At 43.0% G+C, this 14,736-nt stretch overlaps 1 protein-coding gene across 1 annotated transcript in view; it reads right to left on the bottom strand.

Moving 5' to 3' along the window:
• pawr (PRKC, apoptosis, WT1, regulator) overlaps positions 1 to 14,736 on the bottom strand; it is a 115,900-nt gene that overhangs the window by 15,508 nt on the left and 85,656 nt on the right. Inside the window, exons 4-5 of the mRNA XM_050036774.1 lie at positions 9,176 to 9,210; positions 2,762 to 2,885 (exon numbers count right to left, since the gene is read on the bottom strand). Coding sequence (XP_049892731.1) covers positions 2,762 to 2,885; positions 9,176 to 9,210 — 159 coding nt within the window. The remainder of the gene's footprint in view (positions 1 to 2,761; positions 2,886 to 9,175; positions 9,211 to 14,736) is intronic.

The raw sequence follows: 14,736 nt of genomic DNA, 5'->3' as shown, positions 1-14,736 counted from the left end.
CTGCTGCTGTAGCAGCCCATCTGCTTCAAGGTTGGACGTGTTGTTGGTTCAGAGATGGTCTTCTGCAGACCTTGGTTGGAACCAGTGGTTATTTGACTTCCTGTTGCCTTTCTATCATCTTGAACCAGTCTGGCCATTCTCCTCTGACCTCTGGCATCAACAAGGCAGAACTGCTGCTCACTGGATATTTTGTCTTTCTGGGACCATCCTCTGTAAACACTAGAGATGATTGTGCGTGAAAATCCCAGTAAATACCAGCCCATCTGGCACCAACAACCATGCCACAGTCACTTAAATGACCTTTCTTCTCCACTTTGATGCTCAGTTTGAACTTCAGAAGGTCGTCTTGACCATGTCTACATGTCGAAATGCATCGAGTTGCTGCCACATGGGCCGATTTGCTATTTGCTTTAACGAGCAATTGCACAGGTGTACCTAATAAAGTGGTCAGTGAGTGTTTATTTATGTCTTATTTCAGGAGTGATCACTATGGATACGAATTTAATCTAAAAAAACAAACAAGAAAAAGGAAGGAAAAGCTACATACAGCAGGGAGCGGATGAGTGATAAAAAACTGAGCAGAATCTAAAAGTGAACATTCTTAAGTTTTTTCTATTCCACTGTGGCTAATTTAAAAAAGCAGCAGGAAGAATAACTGGTGATATAAATCGCTGATGCTCAATTGGTGAGAGTGACAGAATCGGCAAGATGTTTCATTAAATATCAAGAACACTCTCAAGAACAACAGGCGCTGACCTTCTCACAGCAGGGAGGTGATAAAAACCTGCCAGGATGTGTATTCTGACTCATCTGAACCAAGATAGGAAACAGTCCAGTCTCAGAGCAGCTGTCCACATTCACTCACCTTTCCATATATGTTTTAAGAGTAACCTTTACAAAATAAACTCATAGTATACAACAGAAACATGTGTTATATGATAGGTGCGCTATTTAAAGAAATACCTTGACATTTTGGGAAATAACTTGCTGTCTTGCCAAGAGTTAGGTAAGAAGATCAATGCTATTGTCATATGGGAAACTGACTGACTCAATATATGACTGCAAGCACCTCTGAAGCTTCTGATTATCAAGATATATCTACTATTTTGCCACTGATGTACTATTTTGCCAATGAAAGAGACAACAGGTGCAATGGAGAGGCAAAAGCAAGACAACCCCCAAAAAGGGAATGGTTTTACATGTGGTGTCCACAGACAGCTGTTCTCTCCTCATCCGCCCTGACTGATTCTTCTCTAGTTTTGTGTCCTGCTAGTGTCCTTGTCACTACTGGTTGCATGAGGTGGTACCTGCAGCCCAGTCAGGCTGCACAGGTAGTCCAGCATCTCCATACGTGCGCACGCAAGAAGGTTTGCTGTGTCTCCCAGCACAGTCTCAAGAGCATAGAGGAGACACCAGGAGACCAGGTGTTACTTGAGGACAGCTGGACAGGACCAAAGAAGGGCATCAACCCAGCAACAGGACCGGTATCTGCTCCTTTCTGTGAGGAAAACAGGAGGAGCACTGCCAGAGCCCGACAAAATTTCCTCCAGCAGGCTACTGGTGTGCATGTTTCTGACCACACTGTCAGAAACAGACTCCATGAGGGTGGCATGAGGGCCCAATGTCCTCTAGTGGGACCTGTGCTCACAGCTCAGCACCATGCCCTCTCCCCAGAGAACACCAGAATTAGCAGGTCCACCATTGGTGCTCAGTTCTCTTCTTTCTGTCTTTATCAGAGCGCAAATAAGACACGAATTAGCGAGCTGCCACACCCAACTGTCTCTCTACCTCGCTCTGCCGCTGTGGACTACTTTGCTGGGAGGAGGGTGGGCAGCTGCTCCAGGGAGGGGCCGCCAGTCAGTGGCTGTAACAACTCAAATTCAGTAGTCACAGCGGGCTGGTGGTCAGTGGCAGCACCAGGTCTAACTTGTGTTACAGCAGCATTAGAGTCAGGGTTGTCTCGTCCCCTGGAAGTGGGGTTTGTGCTGGCTGAGTTCGAGTTGCTGCAGCTGCTGACTGGGGGTCTCTCTTGAGCTGCTGCCCACCTTCCTCCTGGCGAGGCTGTCGGCAGCAGCAGGGAGTGAGGCAGAGGACACACTATGATTTGAGGTTCTAGCTAACGTTAGCTAAATAAACATGAACTTCAAGTTGCAGCTGTGAGCCTTTAACTCTGGTCAGCAGAAGGCTAAACTATTAGCAACATTTCCTCTCCATCTCTGATTCACTGTGCTGAAACTGACACTTGTTTCATGCATTAATTGCCAGACTTTCTTTTTGACTCTTTTTGATAAGTCAGTGTGTGGACAGTTGCTGCCAATGCTGGAATAGCAACCTTCTCAGCATGATTCTCCACCGCTGAATCAGGCCTTTACCATCTGAAGGGAATTTGTGGAACAGCTAACAGGAACGCCCTCTCTCTGAAATGACCTGTGAATGGCCAAAGTCCCCTGTCCCCCTGTCACTGGGTACATTTAAACCCCGAAAACGGAGCCAAGAGGAGGTGGAGAAGTCTAGTTTTCTCCCACACACTTGAACCACAACGTTCAGATTCTAATTATGGGATTTTTGCCCAGTGATGCCAAAGTAAACCTGCCTACCCCAGCTTTAAAACACAGACATGAGAAAGAGTATTTCCCAAAATGTAGAACTATTCCTTTAAACACACAATTTAACTGGCTTGTGTTTGTATTAGTGGAACTAATCAGGGTTAGCTGTGAGTGTAACCGAGCAGGAGTATGAACAACAGGGTCAGAGGACGCACCTTCTCCAGCTCCTCCAACCTTTTCTCCAAACTCCCGGGTGCTGCAGCTCCTCCATCTCTGCCGTGGCGGTTGTGTCGTTGTCTGTTCCCACCCACCTCCTCCTCGGATCCTGGCCCTGCAGAGCTGTCACAAACACACACAGAAACATAAATACAACACCAAATACAACTTGTATACTCAAGGTTTTTTATTATTGTACTTTAAATTCTTCTATATAAAAGAAAATTGATAAACTTTGAATTTTGTGTTGATTTCCATGATTGACAGTGTCCAATACTGTCTTCACACTGAGGCTGTTTGAAGGTATGAATCATAGCCACATTATTAGACTTCAATGAGATGACACATCCATCATCAAAAGAACAGGTGGGAATATCTTCTGCGTGTTTGCCCTTTCAATTAGGCATGCATTATTAACACCCCTCTGCCTTTTATTCCATTAATGGAGAAAAGGCCGTCGAGGCTTTGCAACTTTGGTGCAAAAAGGATTCTGATTATGAAACAATTTACATATTACACCTTCAAAATTGGCTCAAGAATGGCAGCGGCAACTTGTGCGTCACTGTTCTTAAGCTGGTGAGAGCTTAAAAAAAAAAAAAAGTAAAGGTTTTTCAATGCAGCTCGAGCAGAACATTAACCTTATGTTGTCTTCACCTTCTCGCTGCTCAGAGATAGATTCTGGGGCAGCTGGGGAAGAATATTCATGTGCAGTATATTTTCTTACTGACCTTATTCTAATAATTATTGACGTGGAAACTTGGAATGAGTTGCTGGCTCTGCACCCCCACCCGACTATAACTCCCACTCCCCGGTAGAACAGATTGTGCCAGGTTTATAAAATCTCCCTGGTAATCAAATTATTCTGTGTACGTCTGTGGGCTTCACTGAATTGTCTGAAGGGGACTGTCTGCATTTTTCTTCAGCTGAAACCGACAGGAAAGCTGCTGGCAAGACAAAGGACAAATATAACTCCTTTGTACCATCTGCACTCCTTTCAGGATCTGCCAGATATGATGTTCCCATTATTAGACTACTTTACAAAGTACTTTTAACTCTGAGACGGAGAGACAGTGGAGAGCAATATGCTTAAAAGACTGTCACAATATCAAATTTACTTCCCCTCTTTGGCATCCTTAGCTTTTACTGGGTTTATGACTGTGTAGAGACAGGCAGGAAACATGAGGTAAAAGAAAGATATGACATGCAGCAGGGGTCCCCTGGTCAGAACTGAACCTTGGAAGCTGTGGTACAATTCTAATATTTTGTAGCTTTCTGGTAGTGTCCCGTATGTAATCAAATCCAAACATTCAAATTTGGGTCAGAGTATGCATGTTTTAGTGTCCCTTTCAAACACTTTTTCCTGCATAACCTGACGTAACCCCCCTAGCCCGCCAATGAAGCCTAGCCTTCCTTAAAAACTGCATTATCAGTCTTCCAAATTAGCGATATCCCTCTCTGAAACCTCTTCCTAGCATATGGCGGGCGAGTGAACTATGTCCAAGAAATTTCCAATGACAACAACCGTCAAGGACCCAATTGATCGCTGAGCAAGCCGAAGCAATGGCTTGCTGTTGCTCTGAAAATAGGTTGGAGGTGCGAGAAACTTTGCCAAAATAGAGCCAGAGCGAGCGGTTTTTCAGACACAAAATGTCACTTAGCTTGTTCGCTGATGCACGGAGCAGGGTAGATCATGTGTGTCACATCCAATTAGGAAGAGTTATAACAGTTATAACTGGCACAGAGGCTAAGCAACGTAGTGCTGTGGACGCCTTCATAGTTTGGATCCAAAGTCATACAGTACCACAAACAAACTGACCAATCAAGGCAGCAGTAGACAAGCAGCTCCTGTGATCTGTGAGGTAAAATTACTGTTTTGTCAACGGAGTCTGGTGGTTTTGAAGAGAGTGATGTAATGCCTATGGCCGCCCCCTAATAGTCGACCAAATGCTAGGCGACCCGAAAGGTCATTAGTCGGCAAGATTTCATTGGTCGCTTCTCTATAAGGAGCTGTGCCTTGTAAAAACACATCAAAACCTATATGACTGGACCATGTGGGAATTTAATTTGAAAGGACAGACACAGGAAGTGTCCACGCTCAGCAGTCAGACAGGAGTCAGGTTAATTTCCAGGGCTGGTACCTGCGGTTATTCCACAGGCTAGTTAATAACATGTCGGGCAGGAAATCCAAAGTGTGGGATCATTTTGAGAAGGTGAAGGATGAACCCAAGGTGATATGTAAACTCATCTTCATTGGTCGACTACAAACATGACGTATCATCTGAAACATGGAAGTAGCTACATGCCCATTAGCCCACAGCGTCATTAACAGGCGGCTCGCTCAGTGTGTGACGTGCACTTGTAGATAAAATATAGGCCTATATTAATGAAGGTTCATTAGTACGGTTTTGTATTTCTCTGTAATGTAGCACAGTGTTAACAATGTTACTGATACTATTCTTTCTCACACCTTCAACTCAAACCACCAAAATATCTAATCTAATAATTACGTTAATATCCTAAACATGCAGGCGACTAATGGCCCTAAATGATGACTATTGGTCGACTAGGAACATTCTTAGTCAGGGGCAGTCCTGATAAAAATGCAATGCTTTGACGATACAGACATTTCATACACCAGAAGTACAGGCTGTAACTCAGACCTGCCGACATGCATTTCACCTGCAGTAGACTTGTTAAGATGAGTCAGTTTGTCATTGTAGATGCATAATGCACTCGCAAGATTGCAACCATGTGAAATTTGAACTTGCACCTTCAAGACAAATGGTTGCATATGTGACCATTTTGGTTGCAGTCTACAGCCCTGACTTTATGGAGGATAAGGACAAACTACAGACACAAGCCCCGTGATGAAAACACTCTGACTCTCCCTTCTGACTTTCAGCCTTTGCTCTTTTCTCTATTGAGGCCACTGTGCCTTTTCATTCACAAGCAGAGGTGGTATTTTTCCGTACATTCATTTGACAGAACCAACGACTTATTTTCACTCATTCTAACAGAGAGCCAAACATTGCAACGGCCGTCGCTTTTGATCAAGAGCAAGTCCTCGAAACACTCTCCTTGGTGCTCGCCTACGACAAGATAAAGTGCGTTTCATTTGTCTCTCTCATCGTAGGCTCTTCAAGGCTACTCTTGTTTTATATCAGCACGACCACACATGCAAAACGCATGCACATGTAAATGTTGCAAAGTGTGACGCTGAATACGTTCCCTCGCCAAACGCAAAGCAATGACATGCTTTGTGTATCTACATCCATGCATGTTATTTTCAGTTAAGAGATATATTCCTGGTCACACCCACGCTCACACACAAACAACACACACACGGGTACTCTAAGGTGCTCAGTGGGTGTTGAAGCTAAGCCTAAACATCCATGGCCTCGATACTAAATATCACACCGCGGCCCATTAGCACCCTGCGGCGTGAGGTCTGGGGGAGAGAGAGGCTGAGCCAATCATGCACTCTCGGGAGCCTCAGCAGGTGGGAAGGAGAAAGCACAGACAGGAGAGCCTTTAACAGCAGCAGCCACAGGTATAACAACGTCTCTCACACACTCAAGTGTCAATGTGTCAAAACTACACTGGAAACCACAACACACAGTACTCAAACATCTGATTAACACCCCGCCTCGCTAAGGTACATGCCATTCCCTCAAATAGAAAGAAAACATAAAGACGTTCAGAGTTGTTTTGAGCTGGTTGTTTAAAACCGCCCTGTCCATTTACACAAACAACCATTATTTACAGGTCAGGGCTTGAAAAGTGCAGCTGATTAATGCTTCTTTAATCTCAATGGCTGCTGAGATTTGTGTTTAGGTTTAAAATGCTTCAATCTCCCAGGTGCCTTGAACTATTCAAAATGAGCTACAGTCGGTAAGTATTTTGTTTTTTATTTGAAAAGTAGTAGGAGCTTCAGAAACTGAAACACTTGTGTTGCAAAGCTAATATGCTACATAGACTAATAAGTTCTATCAGACAAGTTCAACAGGCCGAAAGGCAGACAGTATTAGATGCTAGATATCTGAATGGATATCTGATGACAATTTCGCCTCTGGGAGCAACAGCAAATATTTTAGTGGTTCCTCTGAAGCCAGCAGATATCCGGATAATGGATAATGGATATCCAGGCCAAGACTTCCTCTTTAATGGATCAGTTATTGTTTATAATCTGACTAGCAACATGAGATGCAAGAATGGAGATGAGAGAGAATGTCTACAGTTCCACATATCAATGCAGATACATTTTTAAAAAGCAAATAAAAAGCTAAATCATCATCAGATGATAGCTGAGAGGGTTCAGAGATTGTATTCCTGCCATTGCGACCACAACACTTCCGATGCCAAATCTTGTCCTGTTGCCTCCAGATTTTATATTCGTGTGCAGATATCTGTTTATAGAGATTATGATATTCCACTATGGGAATGGGAATCGAGAACTTCTTCCAAATTGTAATCTGAATCATATGCTTCAAAGTTTATCAATTCTTTTCATGTAGGGCTGCCCCCTAATAGTCAACCAAACGCTAGTTGACCGAAAGGTCATAATTGGTCGCTGAGTCTGTGCCTTGTCAAAATAAATCAAAACCTATGTGACTGGACCATGTGGGAATTTAATGTGAAAGGACAGACAGAAGTGTCCACGCTCAGCAGTCAGACAGGAGTCAGGTTAATTTCCAGGGCTGGTACCTGTGGTTATTCCACAGGCTAGTTAATAACATGTCGGGCAGGAAATCCAAAGTGTGGGATCATTTTGAGAAGGTGAAGGACGAACCCAAGGTGATATGTAAACTCATCTTCATTGGTCGACTACAAACATGACGTATCATCTGAAACATGGAAGTAGCTACATGCCCATTAGCCCACAGCGTCATTAACAGGCGGCTCGCTCAGTGTGTGACGTGCACTTGTAGATAAAATATAGGCCTATATTAATGAAGGTTCATTAGTACGGTTTTGTATTTCTCTGTAATGTAGCACAGTGTTAACAATGTTACTGATACTATTCTTTCTCACACCTTCAACTCAAACCATTGTGTTGCCCCGCCCAAAATATCTAATCTAATAATTACGTTAATATCAGAAACATGCAGGTGACTAGTCGACTAATGGATAATGACGACTATTGGTCGACTATGAAAATTCTTTGTAAGCAAATTGGTAAGCAGAGTAAATAATAATAATAACAACAGCATTAGTATCAATAAATCTTATCAATTCCCATCTCTATTCTTATATAAGATGGAACATCATGCATCAGGGCTGAATGAAAACAGAGTTTTCAACATTTTCCAAGTAGTTATTGAGGAGAGCAGGGATAGCAGAGCCGAGCCTGAATCTAGAGAGAAAAAAGATAAAGTGACTGAGACAGGAGCGAGTTGACAGAGAAGAGAGAGTAAATTAGAGGGAGACACGAATCTATAGAGTTGCTCTATCAGCCATCTTGTGCTGCCCGCCCGCCCCGGCCCACCTGGCGGGTTATCCGTTGCAGAACTGCGGAGCGTCCAAGTGTAGCCGAGCCAGCTGATGAGAGCAGTGGCCATAATTACATGGCCAGATTGAATGTCAGTTGGTGAACTTGGCTGTCGGGGTTGGCCACAACTTCACAATTTGGTTGCGAATAAAGCAGAATAAATACACACCCAGGGGACACACACAGATGTTCTCAGAGGACTTTAAAACTTGTAGTGTTGACTGTGTGTTGCAGGCTGCAGTGTGACAATTTGGCTAATCAATAAGTACAATTTAGGCAAAGTTTGGCCTCTCAGCAAGTCAGAGATTTGACTATTATTTCACGTATGTTGCAGTTTAATGGAAGCACATGAAAGAACATTTATTTCAACCCCAATTTTTGTGCTCTCTGCCAAAACGTCTACAGTAAATTGTATGAAATAAAAAGAAAAAACATTTGCCCAGGAGGAGGTGTCCAAACATCAATCTTTTTGGGTGTTTGAAAGAAGTTTGAAAGCCCCTTATCAAATGCAATCTTGCAAAGCAATCTACACCGAAATGAACCACACATTTCAGACTCCAAACCTTTCACAGCAAAAGATTTACTTTCAACAGTCCCTGCCAGCTACAGCAGAGAAGTGATGGTCTGAACAAAGTGTCCAAAGCCCAGATGGTGTCCTGTCAGCTACTGTTCAATACAGTCATCAACAGCTATCTTTTCAGAGCAATGAAAGCATGAAAAGAGCAGCACTAAGGTGGAAAAAAATTCAACAGTGATGCTCCAGGAAAAGGCCCTCTGACCGTTTCAGAGAGAATGTGCTCTCGTAATTAATGACTCAAACTGCTGTTTCTCATCTCGGCCTCTGTTTCTTCTCTTGACACATTACTAGTGATGCTGGAGCAGATAAACTCCGCTCTCAGTGTCAGGATAATAAAATGAGACTCACCTCTTGTGGCGGCCGCTCCCAGATCTGGGGGTTTCCTGAAACAAAAAGGAAAGGAACACCTTTAGTCCAAAACAATAACTCAAGAGTTTAAAGATTTATTTTTAGAGCAGTGCTAAAGGAGGAGGATGAAGGATTTTGTGCCATCTAGCGGTGAGGATTGCAGAGTTAGACCAACTGAAACTGCTCCCATGTGCCAAGTGTGAACTCCCGGTTAGGATTCCTTCAGTTTTTATTCATTAGGAGGGTTTTACAGGGAGCGATTTAAACAAGTAAGAAATAACTGAATAAAGCAGCTATACATTAAAAGTCAGTTTTTCTGATGCTATCAGTCTTGTCGAGGAGAAGCTGCGAACTACGGTGGTGGACACAAAAGCCCTGTGCGGTACGATACAGTTCAGTTACGCAACAGTGAAAAGTTGTGGATGGTACCAATGGAACCATGCCGTACCGTCCCCATGTTTGGTCCCCCCTCTGTTGGGGTACCTAGCACACAGATCTGGTACTAAAAGGTGGAGCTGTGAACACTGCAGTCTGATTGGTCAGTAGAGGACGGTCACTCTGCTCAGGGCTGAGTTGTGGCTGGTTTTGAGGCTCATGTAACCACTGTTCATACTGTGGAGAGTTTCATTAGTAAACTGTAACTATAAAATGAAAGGATGTTTTGCTGCCTCTCACAGCAGCTGGAGTCTGAGAAAAAACAATTTCATTCACTGGGCCGACTGCCGGAGACTTTTAAGGTGGAACGTTAACTTGTAATGCAACTCAATGCATGAGATGACGATGTGAATCCATCAGCACACCTTAAATTTCAATGTGACATTTGACCATTAATTTAGTTTTTATTGTCTCTCTTGGATGATGCACACTTTTAGTAATAAGTGGATCTAGAAGCGTTAAAAATATATATTGATTTTGACCGGGTTATCGAACTGCATACATCTCAATCCTCACTTAGAGGAACAAAAGCATCATGGATCATCGATCCTGTGGGCTACAGCAACACTAAACCCCTGAGCTTGCCTGAGAAGGACTAAATGCACAAACCCACTATTTTTAAATATCCCATGGAGAGAGACTCTCACTGCAGCCTGTTATAATTTGTTGTGAAAATGTTGGTGTGCAGCCTCGTTCTGTGGACAATAAATGAGTTGCAGACTGATAAAGGAGGAAATACAGTGAGTGCTGGACGGGACAGCGAGTGACAACAATTCCACCCACATGGTACCATGTTTGAAGGGTTACTGTTGGTTCTGAAGGTACCATACTGAAAGTGTTTGGTGGAAACGGGGCTAAAAATACAAATGGCCCTATCTAGAATCAGTGGTTTGTTTGCTCCTGGCCACTGTAGAAACATGGCGGACTCCATGGACAAGGACCCACTAGCTATGTAGATATAAACAGCTCATTCTAAGGTAACAAAAACACAACAATTCTTTTCAGGATATTATACACTGAAGAAAATGAACTTATATTCCATTCCTGTCAGTATATCCCCTTAAATCCTACATACTGGAGATTTAAGTCTCTAATTTTAAGTATTACTGTAATTTCAGAAAAGCAGCAGATACCAGAATGAGTTTCTTGGTACCATTTATTGTGTTTATTTGCCTCTGGTGGTTCACTAAAAAGGAAAAAACACAAAACTCCATCTACACGATAAGAGAAATGTATCAGTGGCAGCATTTATAAAAAGCCTTTGGGTCGTGTTGTGTGAATCGCAGCTGCTGAGCTGATATATAGATGAGCTTTGTTGCATTTAATAGTTCAACAGGAGCCCCATGGCCCCAAGTTGTGGAAGGCAATCTTGTTTTGCAACATGGGGGGTGCATGTTTATCTTCTTTTCCCATTACTGTATGATCTAAAGGTTGTTTAGACCTATACAGCAGTGATGCGCTGCTAAAATCGCCTTGGGTGAAATCTCCCTGAAAAAAATGAGGTGTGTGAGATGAATACGCATCTCCTCTTTCCTAAGGTCTTGTGCAGTGAAGGGTCCCGGGTTTGATTGAGGAGCCTTGGCTCCGCTATAATCTATCAGTCAGAACTCGGCTATAGCGGGGCGAGGGGAAACGCTGTGGCTGACTCTTAGCATGCACCAGCCTCTCTGTCTCGGTGACATATCATCTATTACCCATGGATGAAATCCCGGCCCTCATCTCTTCCCTGGCTCAAGCCTGGATAGATTTACGGAGGTGGAGGACAGTAAGAGGGCAGTCTGCAGCAGCAGCAGGTCACTAAATAATTCCTCATCTGCGCATCAGATCTGGTCCAAGCAACACCTGGATTTGAGAGCGCTTTGATGAAATTTGTTTTAGAAACTGACATTTTCTAGGATCTGGTGTAATCCAACAGCTGCCATAGCTGGACATGAAAAGCCAGTGCTGTAGCTGTTCAATCTTTTCCACAAAATGTCCTATCAGGGATTTTGGACAAAGGCAGACAGACGGTGATACTCTAAATGTGCACTTTACTCTAATGGCAGACTCTGCCTTAACCAATTCAGGCTGCAGCTAATGATTAATTTTGATTGTTTATTATTCTATTGATTATTTTTTAACCATTAATCGATCGTTGTTTGGTCTATAAAATGTGAGAAATGGTGAAAGCCCAAGATGATGTCCCCAAGTGTCTTATTTTATCCACAACCCAAAGATACTTAGTTTACTGTCAGAGTGGAGTAAAGAAACCACAAAATATTCACATTTAAGAGGCTGGAATCTGAGAATTTTGACTTATTTTTGTCTTTAAAAATTACTCAAATTAATTGTTTATCAAATTAGTTCCAGACTAATTAATTAGTTGACAGCAAATTAATTGATTGGTGCAGCACTTAACCCATTAAAGTAATAGTCAACTCACAGACATAACCCTAACCCTCAATGAAGTCTAGATAAGAGCTATTATCGCTAAACTATTGCTTAACAAAGAATTCCTAGATTTACAGAGATGGGAGTAAGTCACAGGTGCAATTCTCAAGCAAGTCTGAAGTCTTAACCTTCAAGTCTTAAGCAAGTCCCAAGTTACTGTTGTGAGAATCAACCAGATCAAGTCGAGACTCTGCTGTAACTCAAGTAGGGTCACAGGTCAAGCATTAAGCCTGATTTATGGTCCTGCGTTAAATCAACGACGTACCTACGGCGTAAGGTACGTGGCTACGCAGGAGGCTCGCCGTAGCCCCCGGCGTAGCCTGATCTGCACCTCCCAAAAAAATGTAACTACACGTTGAGGCAACGCAAACCTAGTGCAGACCAAGCGGGCTGTGATTGGTTTGCTTGGTAGCAACGCATTTCCGGTTCTGTATTTCCAGATTGCGCCATCCCCGCCATCTTTAAACATCTTCTGTTGCGATGTAGATGTTGCAGTATTAACATACTTTCTTCGACATCCAACAACTCCAACTCCAGCAAGATTCTCTCTCTCTCGGTCGCCACTGTTCACTGTGACCAGAAAAGCTGGAAGCTAAACAAAGAATCAACTAGAGACGACGATAACCACTCAGGAAAGGAATGCAGCCCCCTACCGCTCTGGCGGTGAATTGCACCGCGACGAAATGGAGTGACGGAGAAGTTCGAAGGGTTCACGACGGTGTCACGGCAACGACGTAGGTACGTTGTAGGTATGCCGCAGGACCATATCAGGCTTAATTATCTGGTCTAGCTAACGTTTTATCAGCCAATAAGCTACCAAGTTAGCTGAAACGTAGTGACAAATGAAGTTGGATGATGTGGTGGTCGTGTCACTGATTTTCAAGCTGGAGACATTGCATACCGCTGTTTTCTTCTTTCTGTCGTCATCTACAGCAAAATCCTTAGGTCCACATTTTTTTCATTTTTGAACTAGCTGCCTTTGTGATAGCCGTCTTGTGTGTTGGCTCTGCTGGTCTGTATCCAGATTTGCACGCATTGCACTAGAAACCACCCAAAAACAAAACCATCCATCCATCTATTTTCAACAGCTTATCTGAAGCCAGGTCACGGGGGCAGCAGCCCAAGCAAAGCACCCCAGACGTCCTTCTCCCCAGCAATGCTTTCCAGCTACTCCTGGGGGACCCCAAGGTGTTCCCAGGCCAGATGAGATATGTAATCCCTCCAGCATGTTCTACCAATGGAATGTGCCTGAACACCTCTAACAGGAGGCGCCCAGGAGGCATCCTGATCAGATGGCCGAACCACCTCAACTGACCCCTTTCGACGTGAAGGAGCAGTGGCTCTACTCCGAGCTCCCTCAGGATGTCCGAGCTCCTCACCCTATCTCTAAGGCTGAGCCCAGTTACCCTTCTACGGAAACTCAACAAAACATAACCTCTCAATATCTAGAAAAATGCAAATATTTTTAAAAAAAGTCAAGTCTGTCTGAAGTCTAAAAAGTCAAGTCAAAGTCAAGTATTTTATCAATGTCATTCAATCAAGTCTCAGTTCTTCAACTTTGAGACTCAAATCTGACACTAAGTCAAATCATGTGACTCCAGTCCACCACCTATACCTATCATGCGTCCGTGAGGAAATTTGTTGTGCACACATAAGCGCGTTTGCTGGCTTGTGCTGTCAATTGACGACCCACCTGCAACGTTTTATAACCTTTTTTTGCTGTCTTTTGTTCGGCTTCCTTAGAAGTCTGTTTACACTGATATGCTTTCATAACATCATTCAACAGCAAACCTTTTCTGGGACCACAGAGAGCCTAGGGAGGCGAATATTACATACAATTTATATTGTTTTTGGGTGAACTATTTCTTTAAATTTAATACAGAATACGACTTTAACCATGGAGTTAGACTTTATGAAAAGTTGAGCCAGACTGTGACAGGTTAATTTAAGGATTAAGACACAGTTTGGAGGTCAATTTCTCACATCTATGGCTGCAACTAAAAATCTGAGTGATGTGTCAGTAAATTTCAAAATTAATTTGTTTAGTTTATAAAATGTCAGAAAATTGCGGGAATAAATGTCCATCACTTTTCCCCAGGGCTCTTCAAATTGCTTGTTTTGTCTGATTTGAGAAGTTGCAATCATGATTACAAATTTATGAAAAGATTTCTGTGGATCAACAAGGTGTTTCAGGAGTACTACATCTCACATCCCTGAATAATCAATTAGATAAGGGGGTACCAAATCAGTCCTGTAAAGACAAGACAGAAAAAAGAAGAAGAGAGACCAAGGCCTGATATAAAACATTTTGAGTTGAGATGTGATATTTTTCAAAGCAGCTGTAAACCTCTAACAGAGCCTCCAGTCAGTACAGATCACAGTGTAGAAATAAAAAACGCTGTCTATATGTAAATGTGTGTTTACTCTGTTGTCTCCACAGTCTAGTGTAACTTAAATAGGCCAACAGGATTATTTGAAAATACAACTGACCTGGAAACCCAGTCTGCTGGTTTCCAACAGGAACTGTGCATGAAACAATTGTTTGCTTTTACATTTCCTCAGAAATGTTAATACATCTGTTTTTTAAAGATCCAGCACAAGTAAGTTTCATATTCAGAGTCTGTTGGCCGACTGACAGGGGTCAGTGGACTGGATTGATTATTTTCTGAGGTGAAAGAGGGTTGAAATCTGAGTCA

Source organism: Epinephelus moara, chromosome 23, assembly GCF_006386435.1.
Source record: "Epinephelus moara isolate mb chromosome 23, YSFRI_EMoa_1.0, whole genome shotgun sequence".
In the NCBI taxonomy this organism is placed as follows: Eukaryota; Metazoa; Chordata; class Actinopteri; order Perciformes; family Serranidae; genus Epinephelus; species Epinephelus moara.
This window is presented reverse-complemented; position numbering and strand designations above follow the sequence as displayed.